Raw genomic sequence first — 13,940 nt, forward strand, 5'->3', positions numbered from 1 at the left:
TGGTTGACGGTAAATATTTATGCTATAGCATCAAACATATAAATTAACAGTGACTATCGATTGAATATTAAAAAAAGTACAAAATGCATTTTGTTAACAAATGTTTTATGGTTCATGATGCGTCATGCCGTTGTTGTTGTTGCTGTCGTCGTGTGCCAGCTAGGCTGGCAATTAAGGGTGCGCTGCTTCACTTTTCCAACTGTACCGTAATTTGGTGCGAAGTCCGACTTCCTTAGTAGACATATGCCATGAAGACCTGTTTATAGGGTAGACACTCATTCACAGCGTAATAACACATTCACACAAAGGAAGGACGAGGACAGGAGAGAGAAAGTACATCCTTGCTTGAGCCGGGTTTTGAACCCGGGACCTCTCCTTATTAATCAGGGCCGGCGGCTTCATGCCGTCTAAGATGCTTATGTTAGCTCGTAAAGTGAGCACATGTTATAAATTAAGCAATTTGTAAAATCCTAATTTAATTTATATGCATTTAATGGATGCTGTTCAGAAGTATTTTCAAAAACTTTACTCAAAAGGAAAGAAAAAGTCAGGCCCTGTCGAATTTTCTGGTAAGTGAAAGAGTTAGGCTTGAGTCTAAAATTGCTTTCTTTGTACATAAGAAATAATCAGAATTACTTTTAGTTAAGCTATTCGCCAGTGAGGTGGGGGCAGAAGAACAGCCGGAACAAATAAAGTGGTCAAAGGCAAATGAACGAATTCAACGAAATCAATGTAAATCTTGCCGAGAAAACGCAAAAAGGATGCAAATCTAAATCAACCATGAACAGAATACTTAATGAAGACTTACAACTAAAAGCCTTCAAAACACGAGTTCATGGCCTGACTAATTCCCGAAAACAACCAGATATAAAAGAATAATAAGCTGGCGCTTCACTGGTAAGTAAATTGTGATATTCATTCTTCGGATGAAAAGTTCTTTCTCCTACAAGATAAGCAATCAGCGAAATGACCATATTTGTGGTATTGCTTACTTTCCAAGAGATAAATTGACAGTTGAAAGATGGCAAAATGTTTCTAATATTATGGTAGGGCGGAAGAGTTCTGAAAAAGAGAACGTTTTGTCTTATTTTTATTGATAAAGACGTGAAAATTAACACCGATTGCTATTTAAAACAAGTTTTGAAGAAGCATTTGATTGTTCATGCTTATTAACTAATCAGAAGCCAACCACAATTGAAACATACCAAAATGTCGCCAATGTAATGATATGGCGGGCGATTTCTCAAAAGAGAAAGTTCTCTTTTTCGTTGGTACAGATATGAAAATAAAGACTAATTGCTATTTAGAATAAGAGTTTTCAAGAATCATTTGAAGGATTATCCTTTTTAACTATTCTAAGGCCAACCGCGAGATTAATTTTCCGCAGAAATCAGCATCTGCTTGCAAAACTGAAGACGGCGCAAGCATTATGTAAAGATAACGTGACAAATTTTATCAGTACTGAAATAAATGGCCTGCATCGCCTCAAAATTTAGAAAATTTCATGTGCAGAAAGAAAGTACGAAGACGGCCACTTTGTCTAGTGTCAGCGTGGACTGCGATGGGGAGGTCCCGGGTTCGAATCCCGGTTCGGGCATGGTTATACTTTCTCTCTCCTGCCCTTGTCCTTTCTTTGTGTGAATGTGTTGTTACGCTGCGAATGGTTGCAAATCCTATAAACGGTTCCTTGTAACATATGTGTACTGTGGAAGTCGAATTTCACACCAAATTACGGTACAGAGTTGGAAAAGTGAAGCAGCGCACCCCAAATTGTCAACCTGGCTGGCACATGACAACAAGAAGAACAACAAAGAAATTACGAGACACTCACCATGAATAAATTAAATGCCCGTTTTCAAGTTTCGAGTAAAAGTCTTGAAGAGGTTATACGCCTCATCACAACATAATAGCTGTGATGGATTTTAAAAAGATTTATGCACATTTGTTCATAAAAAGTAAGAAATATTTGAATTGGCATAAAATAAATAAAATTTTGTACTCATATGAACGCAAAAATGAATGAGAGCTTTAGTTCGGTATGCTTGCTTTTCTAAAAATTCACTTTCGGGATACTCAATATGGGACACCCTATAAAATTTCTTCAATCACATCATGCTCGTAGGTTTCTCGGAATTTTATAGCGCAAACTGCAGAAGTTGTACAATCAAAAAACATTATTTCCTCTCTCTTCAAGAACAAATCCTTCGTACTTTCCAAAAATAACTTTCAGTGTTAAGAGTTTTTACAAGCATCATTCCCTACTTAAGTCAAGAACTTTAATTGCTTTTTACTTAGGAAAAAAAGGACTTAAGTGATGACCTTAAAGAAAAACGCGACTTCCAGCGACACGTAATAAAAAAGAGGACTCGTTATTTATGCAGAGAGCTTTAAAATAGTGCGCATTTCCGCATAGTTCATTGTTTATAGGTTTCGGTGGGAAGAGAAGTCGTCTCAACGACAAAGAAGATGTTTTTATGCCAAATGAAAAGATTTGTTTTGATGTCCTTTTTACAGGATTCCTTTCACGCTGAGGAAACTATCTGAGCATATGCTCAAACATCCAGAGCAGTTTGACCAGTCCGTAGACATTAAAAATTCCTCCTTTCTCATGCTGGGGATCGTAGATAACAAATTGACCCGGGGACACAAGGTAGGCCAACGATCGGTTGTCCCTGAGGCGTCAAATGGATTTTCTCGAATCTTTTTACCATCATTACGTCATTGTTGCCTCAGGATCCGATATTCAAATTATCGGTCAATATGTAAATCAACCCTGCAGCTTTCTCTTGCGTGCGTTGTTGGCGATACATGTTCTTTTTATGCCAAATTCTGACACTGTCCATTAATTTGAACGAAGATTTGAATTAATGACCACCAGTAGGCTCTGTTTAAATAGCCTCATCACAACCCTGATTACCATGCTGGGAAAATAGCGAATTTGGCAGCAACTGGTATTAGCTTATGTTGATAGCTAAAGGAATTTGTTACAGCAGGATGGCTGTTTTAGGATAAATGGTACAAAATTCTGATGCCAGGGGAAAAAATTGGATTTTCTATTCAGTAGGAGCAGTATAATTTATCCACATGCAAAACATTTTCAACTTTGTTGCGAATTTATTCGGGAGGACAAAATGTAAAAAAAATACCTCTACAATTTAACATATTTCAAATAAGTTGATTGTGTATGACATTTTTCGGTGTATACTCATCGAAAACCTGATTATCATTGTGAGAAGTTGCTAATTTCGTTGCAACTGACTTTCGGTTCTGTACATTATTTCAAGAAATAAGCTAGTGCATAATGACTGATTTAAGATGAATTTTGCAATGTGAGAGTGGTGAAAATCTCTTGTATTTTCATAGAGACATAATGCATTTAACATTATGGAAGACATTTTGGATTTATACTAAAGCTATTTTACATAAAAGGTCCGACAAGTCCCGGGCACCGGGTTGCCCTGAAAGAATACCTTGGACCTTGGAGCTTATTTCTCTCAGAACAAGAATCTTTCAGAAGTCAAATTATAATGAATTTTCCGATAAACGCTGAGAAATAATTGCCTGTAGCCTAAATTCTTTTCCTGTCACCCAAGATTTTACGATTTTCGTCGGTCACAATATTATAAATATCTACTCAGTATAAATATCTACAGAGACCAGTGGCGCACACAAGGGAGGGTTCCAGAGGGTCCGGACCCCTCCCATAGCTCTAACTTTTTTTTTCCCGATTAATTATGATTTTATGCATTTTCTATATAAAATAATTCCAAACCAGGGTAACAATAATTTCAGTTCTAATAAGTGAATGAATAAAATCCTCTTCTTAAAAGATTTTTAAAAAAATGTGAACTTTTCCTCTAACGAATTGCACAAGCGGGAGATTTTTCTCGAAATTGAAAAGGTTTTAATGAATTCTTGCACTGCTGAATTCAAGCAATGTCACCATCACACACTGAGGAAGATGCTAGAAAAATGGTTTTTATTCTACAATATTTTGTTAGCCTATAGAGGCAGACTGGTGACTGAAATGAATATACTAATAATGTTGTTTTTAGTTTTTTATAACTACAGATTAAAATGGGGTTTTTCTTACTCTTCAGACTTGGTGCTTCTTATACCTGAATTTCTTTTTGCTGTTTTCATTTTTGAATTATGAGAAAAGTTAAATGCATAAATTCATGTGTTTCTGATAATTTAATTAAGTATCAGTTATATATATATATATACATTTCATTAATTAAAGCTGCTTATTTTTTCAGAATTTATTTTTTATTGTTTTTGTTCTCGAGAATCGATAAAATCAAGTGATTATGTTTGACGGCATATTGGGGTATGATATGAAAATGGGGCTTTTAACTCTGGACCCTCCCCTTGCGAAATTCCTGTGAGCGCCACTGACAGAGACCAACGAATTACTTCTTAGAGCTTGTAGGAAAATTCAGTGTAATGTGGCTTCTGTAAGATTCCTGTTCTGAGAGAACAAGTCGCCAAGGTGTTCTGTTTAGTCGCCTGGGATCCTTGTAGATTCAGCGAGTAACCGTTTAACCAGCAAGACTTATCTTTTCGCAACCGTTAGTTCTAGACGCATGCTTCCAATTGTAAAAATGCTCAAAAAGGGAACTGAAAGTTTGATGCAAAAAAAAAAGAGAAAAAATACGAAAAATAAATTTTTATAGGGACATGGAGTCGCGAAACTTATAATTTAGGAAAATAATTTCCAGTGAAAAATAATTCCAACACAAACATTTTCAAAACATTTGTGACCAAAACTCAAGGAGATATTAGAGTTTAAAATTTTAGGGACCGGTACAGAAGAAGAGTTTGGAACTTATCCCCCTTTCTGGAGAAAGGCCGATTGTCAAAGCAAAAAAACAAAATATTTACATTTTTCAATGCTTTTGGAACAAAATGCAAATTTTATTCTATGATACGTAGAAATACACAACAAAGCAAGTACAATTTAAAAAAAACACTGTGTTCACATATATAATTTTAAACCCTTGTTAACCGCTACATTTCCCCCCAAAAAGTGTTTATTGACTGCGTCTGAAGAATGGTGTAAGTCACAAAATGCTGCGCTCATATTTCGGTGATAACTGGTTCTACTATTTTCAAACTTTTTGTGTTCGAGTTGTTTTTCATGCTTTTGATTTTTTTAAATGCAATGTAGGGTTCTTGGGGCCGTACAAAAAAGTTAGTTTTCTTATTTTTAAACTAAACTTATTTTTCGCTTCGAACTTTTTAGATCTTAAATCTGCAATCTATCAATCATTGTTTTATCAAAACGGCACTCCTTTGTTAGAATTGCTCAATTTCAATAAAAACTGAGATTTAAGTACCAGAAATTAATAACAGCGAAATGAAACCAAAATAGATAAAATTACAATATTTATGTCTCATGTTATTGACTGCTTGCCTGAAATACCAAAAGATAATAAACTAAATATAGTGAAGGAAAAAAGTAGTATAACTGAACTTCAATAAATACTGGAATTTACGTTACGATAAGTTATGCTTACAAACTTTTTCACACACAAAATTTGAAAAAACAGATTTTTTTTTTTAACCCATGATTTTCTAAAATAATACTACTAATGATAATAATCTTTAAAGCATTCCTTATAAAAAATTCAAACTCATGAAAACCTAGAATATTTTATTCAGTGGATTTCTTCTAAATAAACTGCAAAAGAACATTTTGCATTTAAATGAACGGTTAAACGGACCGTAATCTTCGTTTCCTTGTTAGTATTCCTCCATTATTTACACAAAGAATGTAATTGCGTGCATACATAAAGGCGCATTTTGAAAGTCAAAAATAATTAGGACCACCTATAAAGTAGGCCACTTTCCGATGAGATCAAACCAAGGATTCGAGGAATTGGAATGTGAGTCCGCGGTGCTTTCCTAACCCGACAACGCAAATTTTCCAAATCTGATTCTCTTGACTTAAGAGTCTTTAACTGTTTAGAGCAAACTGTTTAATAATTGCTTAGAGCAAATCCACACATTAAAAAAATGAATAGCTATGCACTATGCTCCAAAGAATTCATAGATTTTAAATCCTTTAATTTAATTCATTTATTGTTTTTTTTTTTTTAATTTTTATTTATTTATTTTATTTTATTTTTTATTTTATTTTTATTTTATACTTTTTTCTGTATTTTTATTTTTATTTATTTATTTATTTAGTTATTTATTTATTGCCTTTTTTTAAATTTCAGTGAGTGAAAATTTGGAAATTGGCATGGTACTGGAGGTTCAGCAGCGGAATTCATTTTTTTCCATGAAAAAATAAACTTCACGATCAAAACCAAAACCAGGGTTTCAAACAGCACTTAATTTCTACCAAAAGAAGTGCAGGAGCCCTATACTGCCGTGGGCAGGTAAACTGCAATATCTGCAGAAACGAGTTTTCGAGGCATTCGAAGAAACGCGTTTTGGATTCAATACTAACTTTTAGGACACTCTTTTCGCGATACGTTTTTCAACGCAAACCAAATAAGCAAGCTTGTACAATAAAGCTAACGTACGATAGATCACAAAACTGCCAAAAAACAATCCAGTTACTGCCCTTTCCCTGCTCACGGCAGTAAAGGTTCGACAATTTTTTTATGCATAAATTTAATAACCTAACTTTCACCTAAATTGTTAAAATTTGCACAAAATTAAAAAGAAGTGCTGTGGCGCAGCTCCCGTGAGCTCCTATGTAAATTAAGCCCTGGTTGTAAACAAGTAGCAAAAAAAAAAACATAAACTATTGAATCATCAATCATGTAGGCTAACACTATATCAGAAGTAAATGCCTCATTATACAAGTGACCCAGTAATGCTGTTGAATACTAAAGAACAATAAAAGCAAATGTTTTAGCGAGAGATCTACGGAGTAATTCCAGTTGCATAGAAATAAAAGAAAATAAGAATACGTTTAAAAAGCAAAGCAAACAACGTCGCTTCTTTTTAACGTTACGGAGTCAGAGTAAACATTTCAACTGTGCAAATTAACTTTTGCGAGTACAAATGAGTGCAAATAAAAAGTGCTTGTAAGATGTTATTTCTAATGGACGCCTACGTTAAATATCGAGTGTTTGCACTCGGAAAAGCTTATACAGACATAAAAGGAACTACATCAGAAGGTGAAATAATGTGAAAAGCGTTAGCAAATAGTTTGGAAAATGAAACTATCAGCACTTTGGAGAAAAAAATTTCTGATACATTAAATTTAGCTGAAGATGTATTAAGTGACGAAGTTTCTACATTTTTTTCGTAAATAAAATTGGTTTAAGCCACATTTTACCTCTTTAGTGAACAAATACATTCATGCATTTTATAATTATTGTTTTTTTTTTTTTTTTTTTTTTTTGCTAGAGGTAAGAACTGAGAGTTAAAATATTGTCAATGAGCAATAGCCGAACCTGTCAGTTTTTGTTGACAAAATGCCAAAAATCACAAAACTGACAAAAAGTCTCACATTTTTGAAATACTTTTTCGTAAAAAATATTGTGTTTAATCCAGGGATTAAAATTATCTAAAATATCTAGGAACCAGTAAAAAATTTAAATTCTTACTTTTTAAAACTGTGACACAGTTGAAATGAAAATCACAGATATGCAAAATTTGATGCACGCATGTGGTAAACTCGCTGCTATAAACCATTACAGGAACTAATATTCTTATTCCTAATATTTTAAGCACCAGCGTTGAAAATCTAGGCACCATGGATTCATTATGGTTGTCAAACCTTGGTTTAACCTAAAGTCACTACAGAGGACTTGCCAACTTTTCCAGCAGTTTGATAGCAAACGTGTTTCGGATCCAGTCTTATTAAAATTATAGAAAATAATAGTATATTTTTTACTATAGTTAGTTGCTTGTTAGAAGCTGATGTCTACGGGGGGAGAGGGTGATGGATAAGCTTTGGAACTTTGATGAGTAAATATTAATTCATTTATTATGAGTTAAATTTAATTCCGAGCCTAGGCACGGGAGAGGGTAGTGTATTTCTCCCAATAACACTAATGATTAAAAAAGAAATTGCATCAAAGAAAAAATTGAAGAATCTAATCAAAAATACTTTTTTTCTCATACTTCCATCTTTAAAATATCTTTACGCTGAAGATTGTTCAATCCTAATCCACATATTAGGCCAGAACTTTCATGGGATTCAAAACTCTCCATAACAGGCTCTAATGTCTACATTTTCTTTTTGATTTTTTTTTAAATTTGATTAAAAAGTTGTGATGATTAAAAAACGAAACAAAAGAATTAGGTTTCCTGGCTAAGAATTTGCCAACATGCAAAATATTTGAATCGAATAGGTTTATTCTCTCAAAAGTAATAAGGCTGAGAAGGGTAAGCTTATATTAAAAATTTCCGCTTTTCAATATCTACTGAAATAATTAAGTTATTGCTTACTTATTTTTGTTCTTATCCATATTTTTAATTAAACCTTCTTTCATGCATTTGAAATTGTTTACACCAAAAAGAAAAAAAGAAAAAGTACGAAAAGCATATTATTGCTTTAATAAACAAAATCTTTCCGGTTCCTAGATGGGTTAACTACCTCGATTACACCTCCCAAAAAATCGCCACTGTACACATTCTTCTGAACTTTTTTCAAACCGAACAAATGGACGTTTTTGGTACACTGTATGAGCTGCACTTCCATGAGTGTTTTCCCACGAAAATGTCGAATGGTTTGAATCCTGTAATATCTGGCCCATAATACCTATTTAACCATGCAGATTTTATATGTACCATAGGATATAAAATCTTTATAACCTGTGCATTCACCATGGAGCATTAAATGTCTTCGAAACATGGCTCCAACCGTAATTCTGTAATTTTGCAATTCAACATACTGTCCCCAAAATAGTTTAACCAAAACCATAATACTTTAAAAGTTGTAAATTTGGGCGAGGATGTTAAAATTAACAAACTTTTCTAAAATAATAAAGAAAAAAAGAAAATTATCCAGGAAAATATTGCATTTGTCCAGTTTTCGGTCAAAACGCAATATAAAACTAATGGTCTGCATAAATTTGCTCTGAACTTTTGGTTTAATCAACAATAAATAAAAAACAGCTTCAAATTCCAAATATACCACTTAGAAGATATTTGGCTCCAAGTTTCATCCGTTAAAATTTTGTTAACAACCTCCTGTGATTCAGATTAAAATCTCTTTCGATAACTATGTTTTAAACCAATACAAGCAGAAAATATTTATAACAGAATCAAAAGAAGTTCATGCAAGTTTAGTTAAACAAACTAAAAGCTACTAGAAGCATTTTATTGATTATAAAATATTTAATTCTTAACATTTAGAAACTAAGCAATAAATTTATAATGTATTTACCTTTACTCCTTTTTGATTACTGAAGTCTGTGCTTAAGCACTGAACAGCTATGTTCACCTGTTAAAATAAAATACTCATAAGTCTTTTAATCGTGCAAATATTGCTCAATTTAAAAAAAATTTCGTTTGAAATTTCTTTGTAATTCGTTTAATAAAATAAGCGATAAGAAGTTTTTTAAGTCTGAAAAAAAATATGTTGCAGTCAAACATTTATTCTTAAACAAAAATATACATGCGTATATCAATTCTATATAACTATTTGTTTAGTCCCTAATCTTTTTCCAAAATCAAAAAAAAAAAAAAAAAAGGCCAATTTTTGTGATTTTGGATACATTCTCAACGTTATGTAGTATTTAATTGATGCATAATAAACTAACACTTAATCTTTTTCGGATAGTGTTTATAATTTCTTACCTTGGCAGAAACTTCTAAAGGACTCCAATAGAAGGCGATTGCATTGTGGGAGATTTCGTCAATTTGGCCAATTATCCCTGTACTGTTTTTCGTATCTGAAAAAAAAAAAAAAAACTTTTCATAAAATTGAAATATTTTAAAAGTATTTATTTTCATTCGTTTCTCAATTTAGTTTAATACATTAAATGTCTTTAAATAGTGTTCTTGCTAACATAAAAGAAGTTGAAGAATTTGAAATTCGAACTGTCACTTTTTTTTTTTTTTTTTTTTGATAATTTAACGAAGGGGAAATTGCTTTACATATGAGGCAGTGAGAAGCAAAGGGATGCAAGTGGACTATTTTAAGTTTCGAGAAAAAAGCGTTTAAAGATCAGATCCTAGGTAGGTTTTTATTGATTTGTTTTTTTTAAATCATGTTGTACAGCAGCACCTACCAGGGCTACTAGTACAATCTCTTGCCCCAAGACAAAGGAGAGGTTCACCTACCTGGTTATCTCCAATTTTTTTATTTTGCCACTTGCATCCCTTTGCTTCTCACTACCTCATATAATATTTGGTGAAAAGGTGTAGACTAAATTAAAAGTACGCTATACTTCCGATTAAACAAATTACATTCGCAGTCATTAAATGTAACTTTCATCCAAGCCGGTTAACTTTGCACAGGTTATTTTCTTCACAGCCTCACTGCTTGTTTTCACTGCCTCATATGTACTTAGTTTCGTTTATTTACTCATTGTGTATGATTATTTATTTCACGAAAAATATCTATTCCTTAGCGATTGTAGATCAGCTAATTAAAACTTCATGGGAGAGCGTTCGGATTTTTGACGTTTCGGACATTTGAAGTTTAGGTTTTTGACATTCTACGGTCGTTTCTTCTACTTACTTCACCGTCTATTTCGTGTATTATATTCATTTCCTTTCATTGTTGGATGCAAAGTTATTTTTTCAACAAAATGTTTTTCAGATTAGGGGACTTATTCTAGGAAAATTCGGTAGCATGCCGTTTCAGGTTGACGGCATTACTCCTTCCTCCAACCGTCTTCATTTGCGGAGTCCGTTTGAGGGAGGTGTTATGACGTCAGTCCGAAGCGGAATGATTACTTGCAGGTGACAAACTAAGCCTCTAATAAACATTGTATTTTTAAATTTTCATGAACATGTTTACCATACACATAAAATAAGATTACCTGCATCAAGAATCCTCTGCTTGACGGAATGTTGTCGACTATGCCAAAATTGCCAAGCCTTCAGTTCTTCGTCATGTGGTTTCTCCTCTCTGAACATCAACATTACCACAGACTGAAAAATAAAAGCTTTATTGTTGATGAATTATTACGATGCAAAATAGTTTTTTAATATATATGAGGCCTTGCTCGAGCATCTAAATTAATACAGTCGAACTCGCTTAAAACGAGTCCTGTTTTAACTCGAACTCGGATTTAGAGGAATTCAAAAAGATTTTTTTGGTACAATGTTAAGTCTATGGGAACATAACTCGCTTTTAACGAGCCAACCCCGCTTGAAACGAGCAATATTTTTGTAATTCATAAAATTTCTGTTGATTTTCTCCTCAGAAAAGATAATTTTATTTTAGGAAATATTGAATTAACATTTTGAATTCAACCGAAAGTTAGTTAAGACATAAATATTTGTCAGGGTTGCCCACCTAGGGACGGGGGGGGGGGGGAGGGGGGGCTCATGGCACATTAAAATTTTTATTTGGGGTTGTTTTGAGGGGTGTTTCTCATTTGGGGGGGGGGCTCTTTCATTTCGGAAGGGGGATCTTCGCGATATTTAGGGTGGTGCAACCTTGCTTGATCTTAGTCGGGTGGGCACCCCTGTATTTGTTGAAGCGAATGTTATCATTTCCGAGATATACTTCCGAGGATATTGTAGCTCAAAATCAAGCTATGCAAATGAGAGAAAAAAATGTCACGATAACGACAAATGTGAAGAATTTGAAGCTAAACAGCCCTCGATATACTTGACTTCTAAAGTGCAAAAAAAAACTTCCCACTATTTTGAAGCCACGGATGCAAGTAACGATGTTTTTCGGACCGCAAGTTCCTCAAAAGCAATAACACGAAAGAGACAATAAAGCAGTTTAAAGCAAACAACCAACTTCTTTGGTGATGTACAGAAATTTTAAAACAACAAAACAAGTAAGTATATATGATTTTTTTCAAGAAACTTTTTTACGAGCACTCGGTTATAACGAGCAAATATCGCAGTCCCTACACACTCGTTATAAGCTAGTTTGACTGTATCACATTCCTCACACACAAAAGAAAATTGAATTCTCTCTGTATAAGAGTGAAAAGCATCACCCGCACCTCCACGGGTGCAAATGACAATGTTTTCTGCGCCATGAGTATTCTTTGAAATCAAACCCAAAAAAAGACAATAAGTCAAGTCAAAGAAAGTTAACCAATTTCTTTGGTACTGCATACAAATAAAAGCCCACAGCAGGGATAAATGATTCTTTACGATTTTTTCCCGAACTGTTTTTTTTTTTTTTTTTTTTTTTTTTTCGAGAACTTAGTTATGACGAGCAAATATTGTGGCTCCTTCGCATTCGCTATACGTGAATTCGACTGTTATGTACTTGCTCATACAAACCATGTAATTTCGTGTTAGAAAGTAATGTAATGAGCAGTATATTCATCAACTTGCATATAATATAGATACTTGAGAGCATGAAAAAAGGGAGGGAAAAGCAAAAATTGTCTACGACTGGTATTTCTATAAAATAAAAAAATGTTTCATAAATAACTAAATTAAATCCCGCAGCAAAATCTAACTTCAATGTATAACTTTGATTAAAAGAAAAACTAAACACAAAAGTGAAAGCTTGTAATATTAGTGAGATTCTGGTTTTAGGTAGCCACAAAGCTTCTCTAACTTAGAGATAGCTCAAACGTTTTTAGCTAAGTCAACTTTAGAGTCTTTTTCTTCTCTAAGCGCAATTCATAGTTTGATTTCAATATAGTCAAATCTGAAAATAATTGTTCACAGCAGAAATCAAATCCTAAAACTGTCAAGGTGACAAATGCATAGGAGGAGTTGTTCTTTCCTACTGTGCGCAGTAGTTAGGTTTCTTGATTTCATGGTCAAACAGTACATGCATCCAATTTGCTGCATAATTTGATATGCGCACGGAATTATTAAATTTAATTTGCCAATAGCAACATTAAAACTAAATTTTCAACACTATTGAACTAAGAGCTGAAGAGCCAAAAGTTCCTCTGAGCTGCATACAGCTACCGACCTACGGGTTACCGACCTCTGGTCTGTGCTGAATTCAAATTCCAATTTTATGTATAAAAAGACGGCTATAGCAAGACACTTATCACTCAATAATCATATTTTGTTTTTAAATTCCTTTAACACAGATTTCGTCGTCAGCGTTCATCTGTAGCTCTTCGCATGTAAGTAGGTGCCGTAAATGGATAATTACCACAAACATAACTCATATTCGACGCATGGTACAATTAAAAAAAGAGAAACAAAAACCGGAAATGATCACAATCATCGTTAGGCCCTACAGTCATCCACGCAATCTAAAACTCAAGGACAACAAAACCTCAGACAAAATTGGAGGAGATTATTCCACCAAGATGCGAGCAACACCACAAATTCTGACTGCTGCCCACCGGCATAGCAAACCAAGGTTCTCACGCAGACTTAGCAAGATCTGATACATTGATAGAAGTCAAAGGCAGCTTTATTAGATTGGATTATAACAATGGATTTCTCAACAAGACTAACCTTGAGCATGCCTCCTACAGACAGAAAACACGATCCCTTCTGTTATAGTTATTTATATTTTCCATTTTCATGGCCTTAATTTTTGTGACCTATTTTGTAGTGAAGGGATTTCGTTGAATCCTATTGTTCAGCCGGTAAAGTGTGAATAGAGAATCGATTATCAACCTGATAAAAAAAAAGTATCGATTTTCGGATTCAAAATTCATATCATTATCATCTGTCTGGAAGGCAGAAAGAGGGAAGAAAAATGGATTTCACGAAGAGTTTAAAAGAAGTATCGTAGATTATGTACCATTGTGGGTTCATGGTGCTGTTTAAAGGTTTTCTGATTGGAGGATGGTTTAAAATGAGACGGATTGTTGTAAAACATTAATACGACTTTTAAAGTATCAAGTTTAATG

The 13,940-nt window shown here is 33.7% G+C and overlaps 1 protein-coding gene across 1 annotated transcript in view; it reads right to left on the bottom strand.

The window, feature by feature from the left end:
• Positions 1 to 13,940, bottom strand: part of LOC129231134 (protein grainyhead-like) — a 211,357-nt gene that overhangs the window by 56,628 nt on the left and 140,789 nt on the right. Inside the window, exons 7-9 of the mRNA XM_054865381.1 lie at positions 10,959 to 11,070; positions 9,769 to 9,863; positions 9,356 to 9,412 (exon numbers count right to left, since the gene is read on the bottom strand). Of these exons, the coding sequence (XP_054721356.1) occupies positions 9,356 to 9,412; positions 9,769 to 9,863; positions 10,959 to 11,070 (264 nt within the window). The remainder of the gene's footprint in view (positions 1 to 9,355; positions 9,413 to 9,768; positions 9,864 to 10,958; positions 11,071 to 13,940) is intronic.

Source organism: Uloborus diversus, chromosome 10 (assembly GCF_026930045.1).
Source record: "Uloborus diversus isolate 005 chromosome 10, Udiv.v.3.1, whole genome shotgun sequence".
Lineage (NCBI taxonomy): Eukaryota > Metazoa > Arthropoda > Arachnida > Araneae > Uloboridae > Uloborus > Uloborus diversus.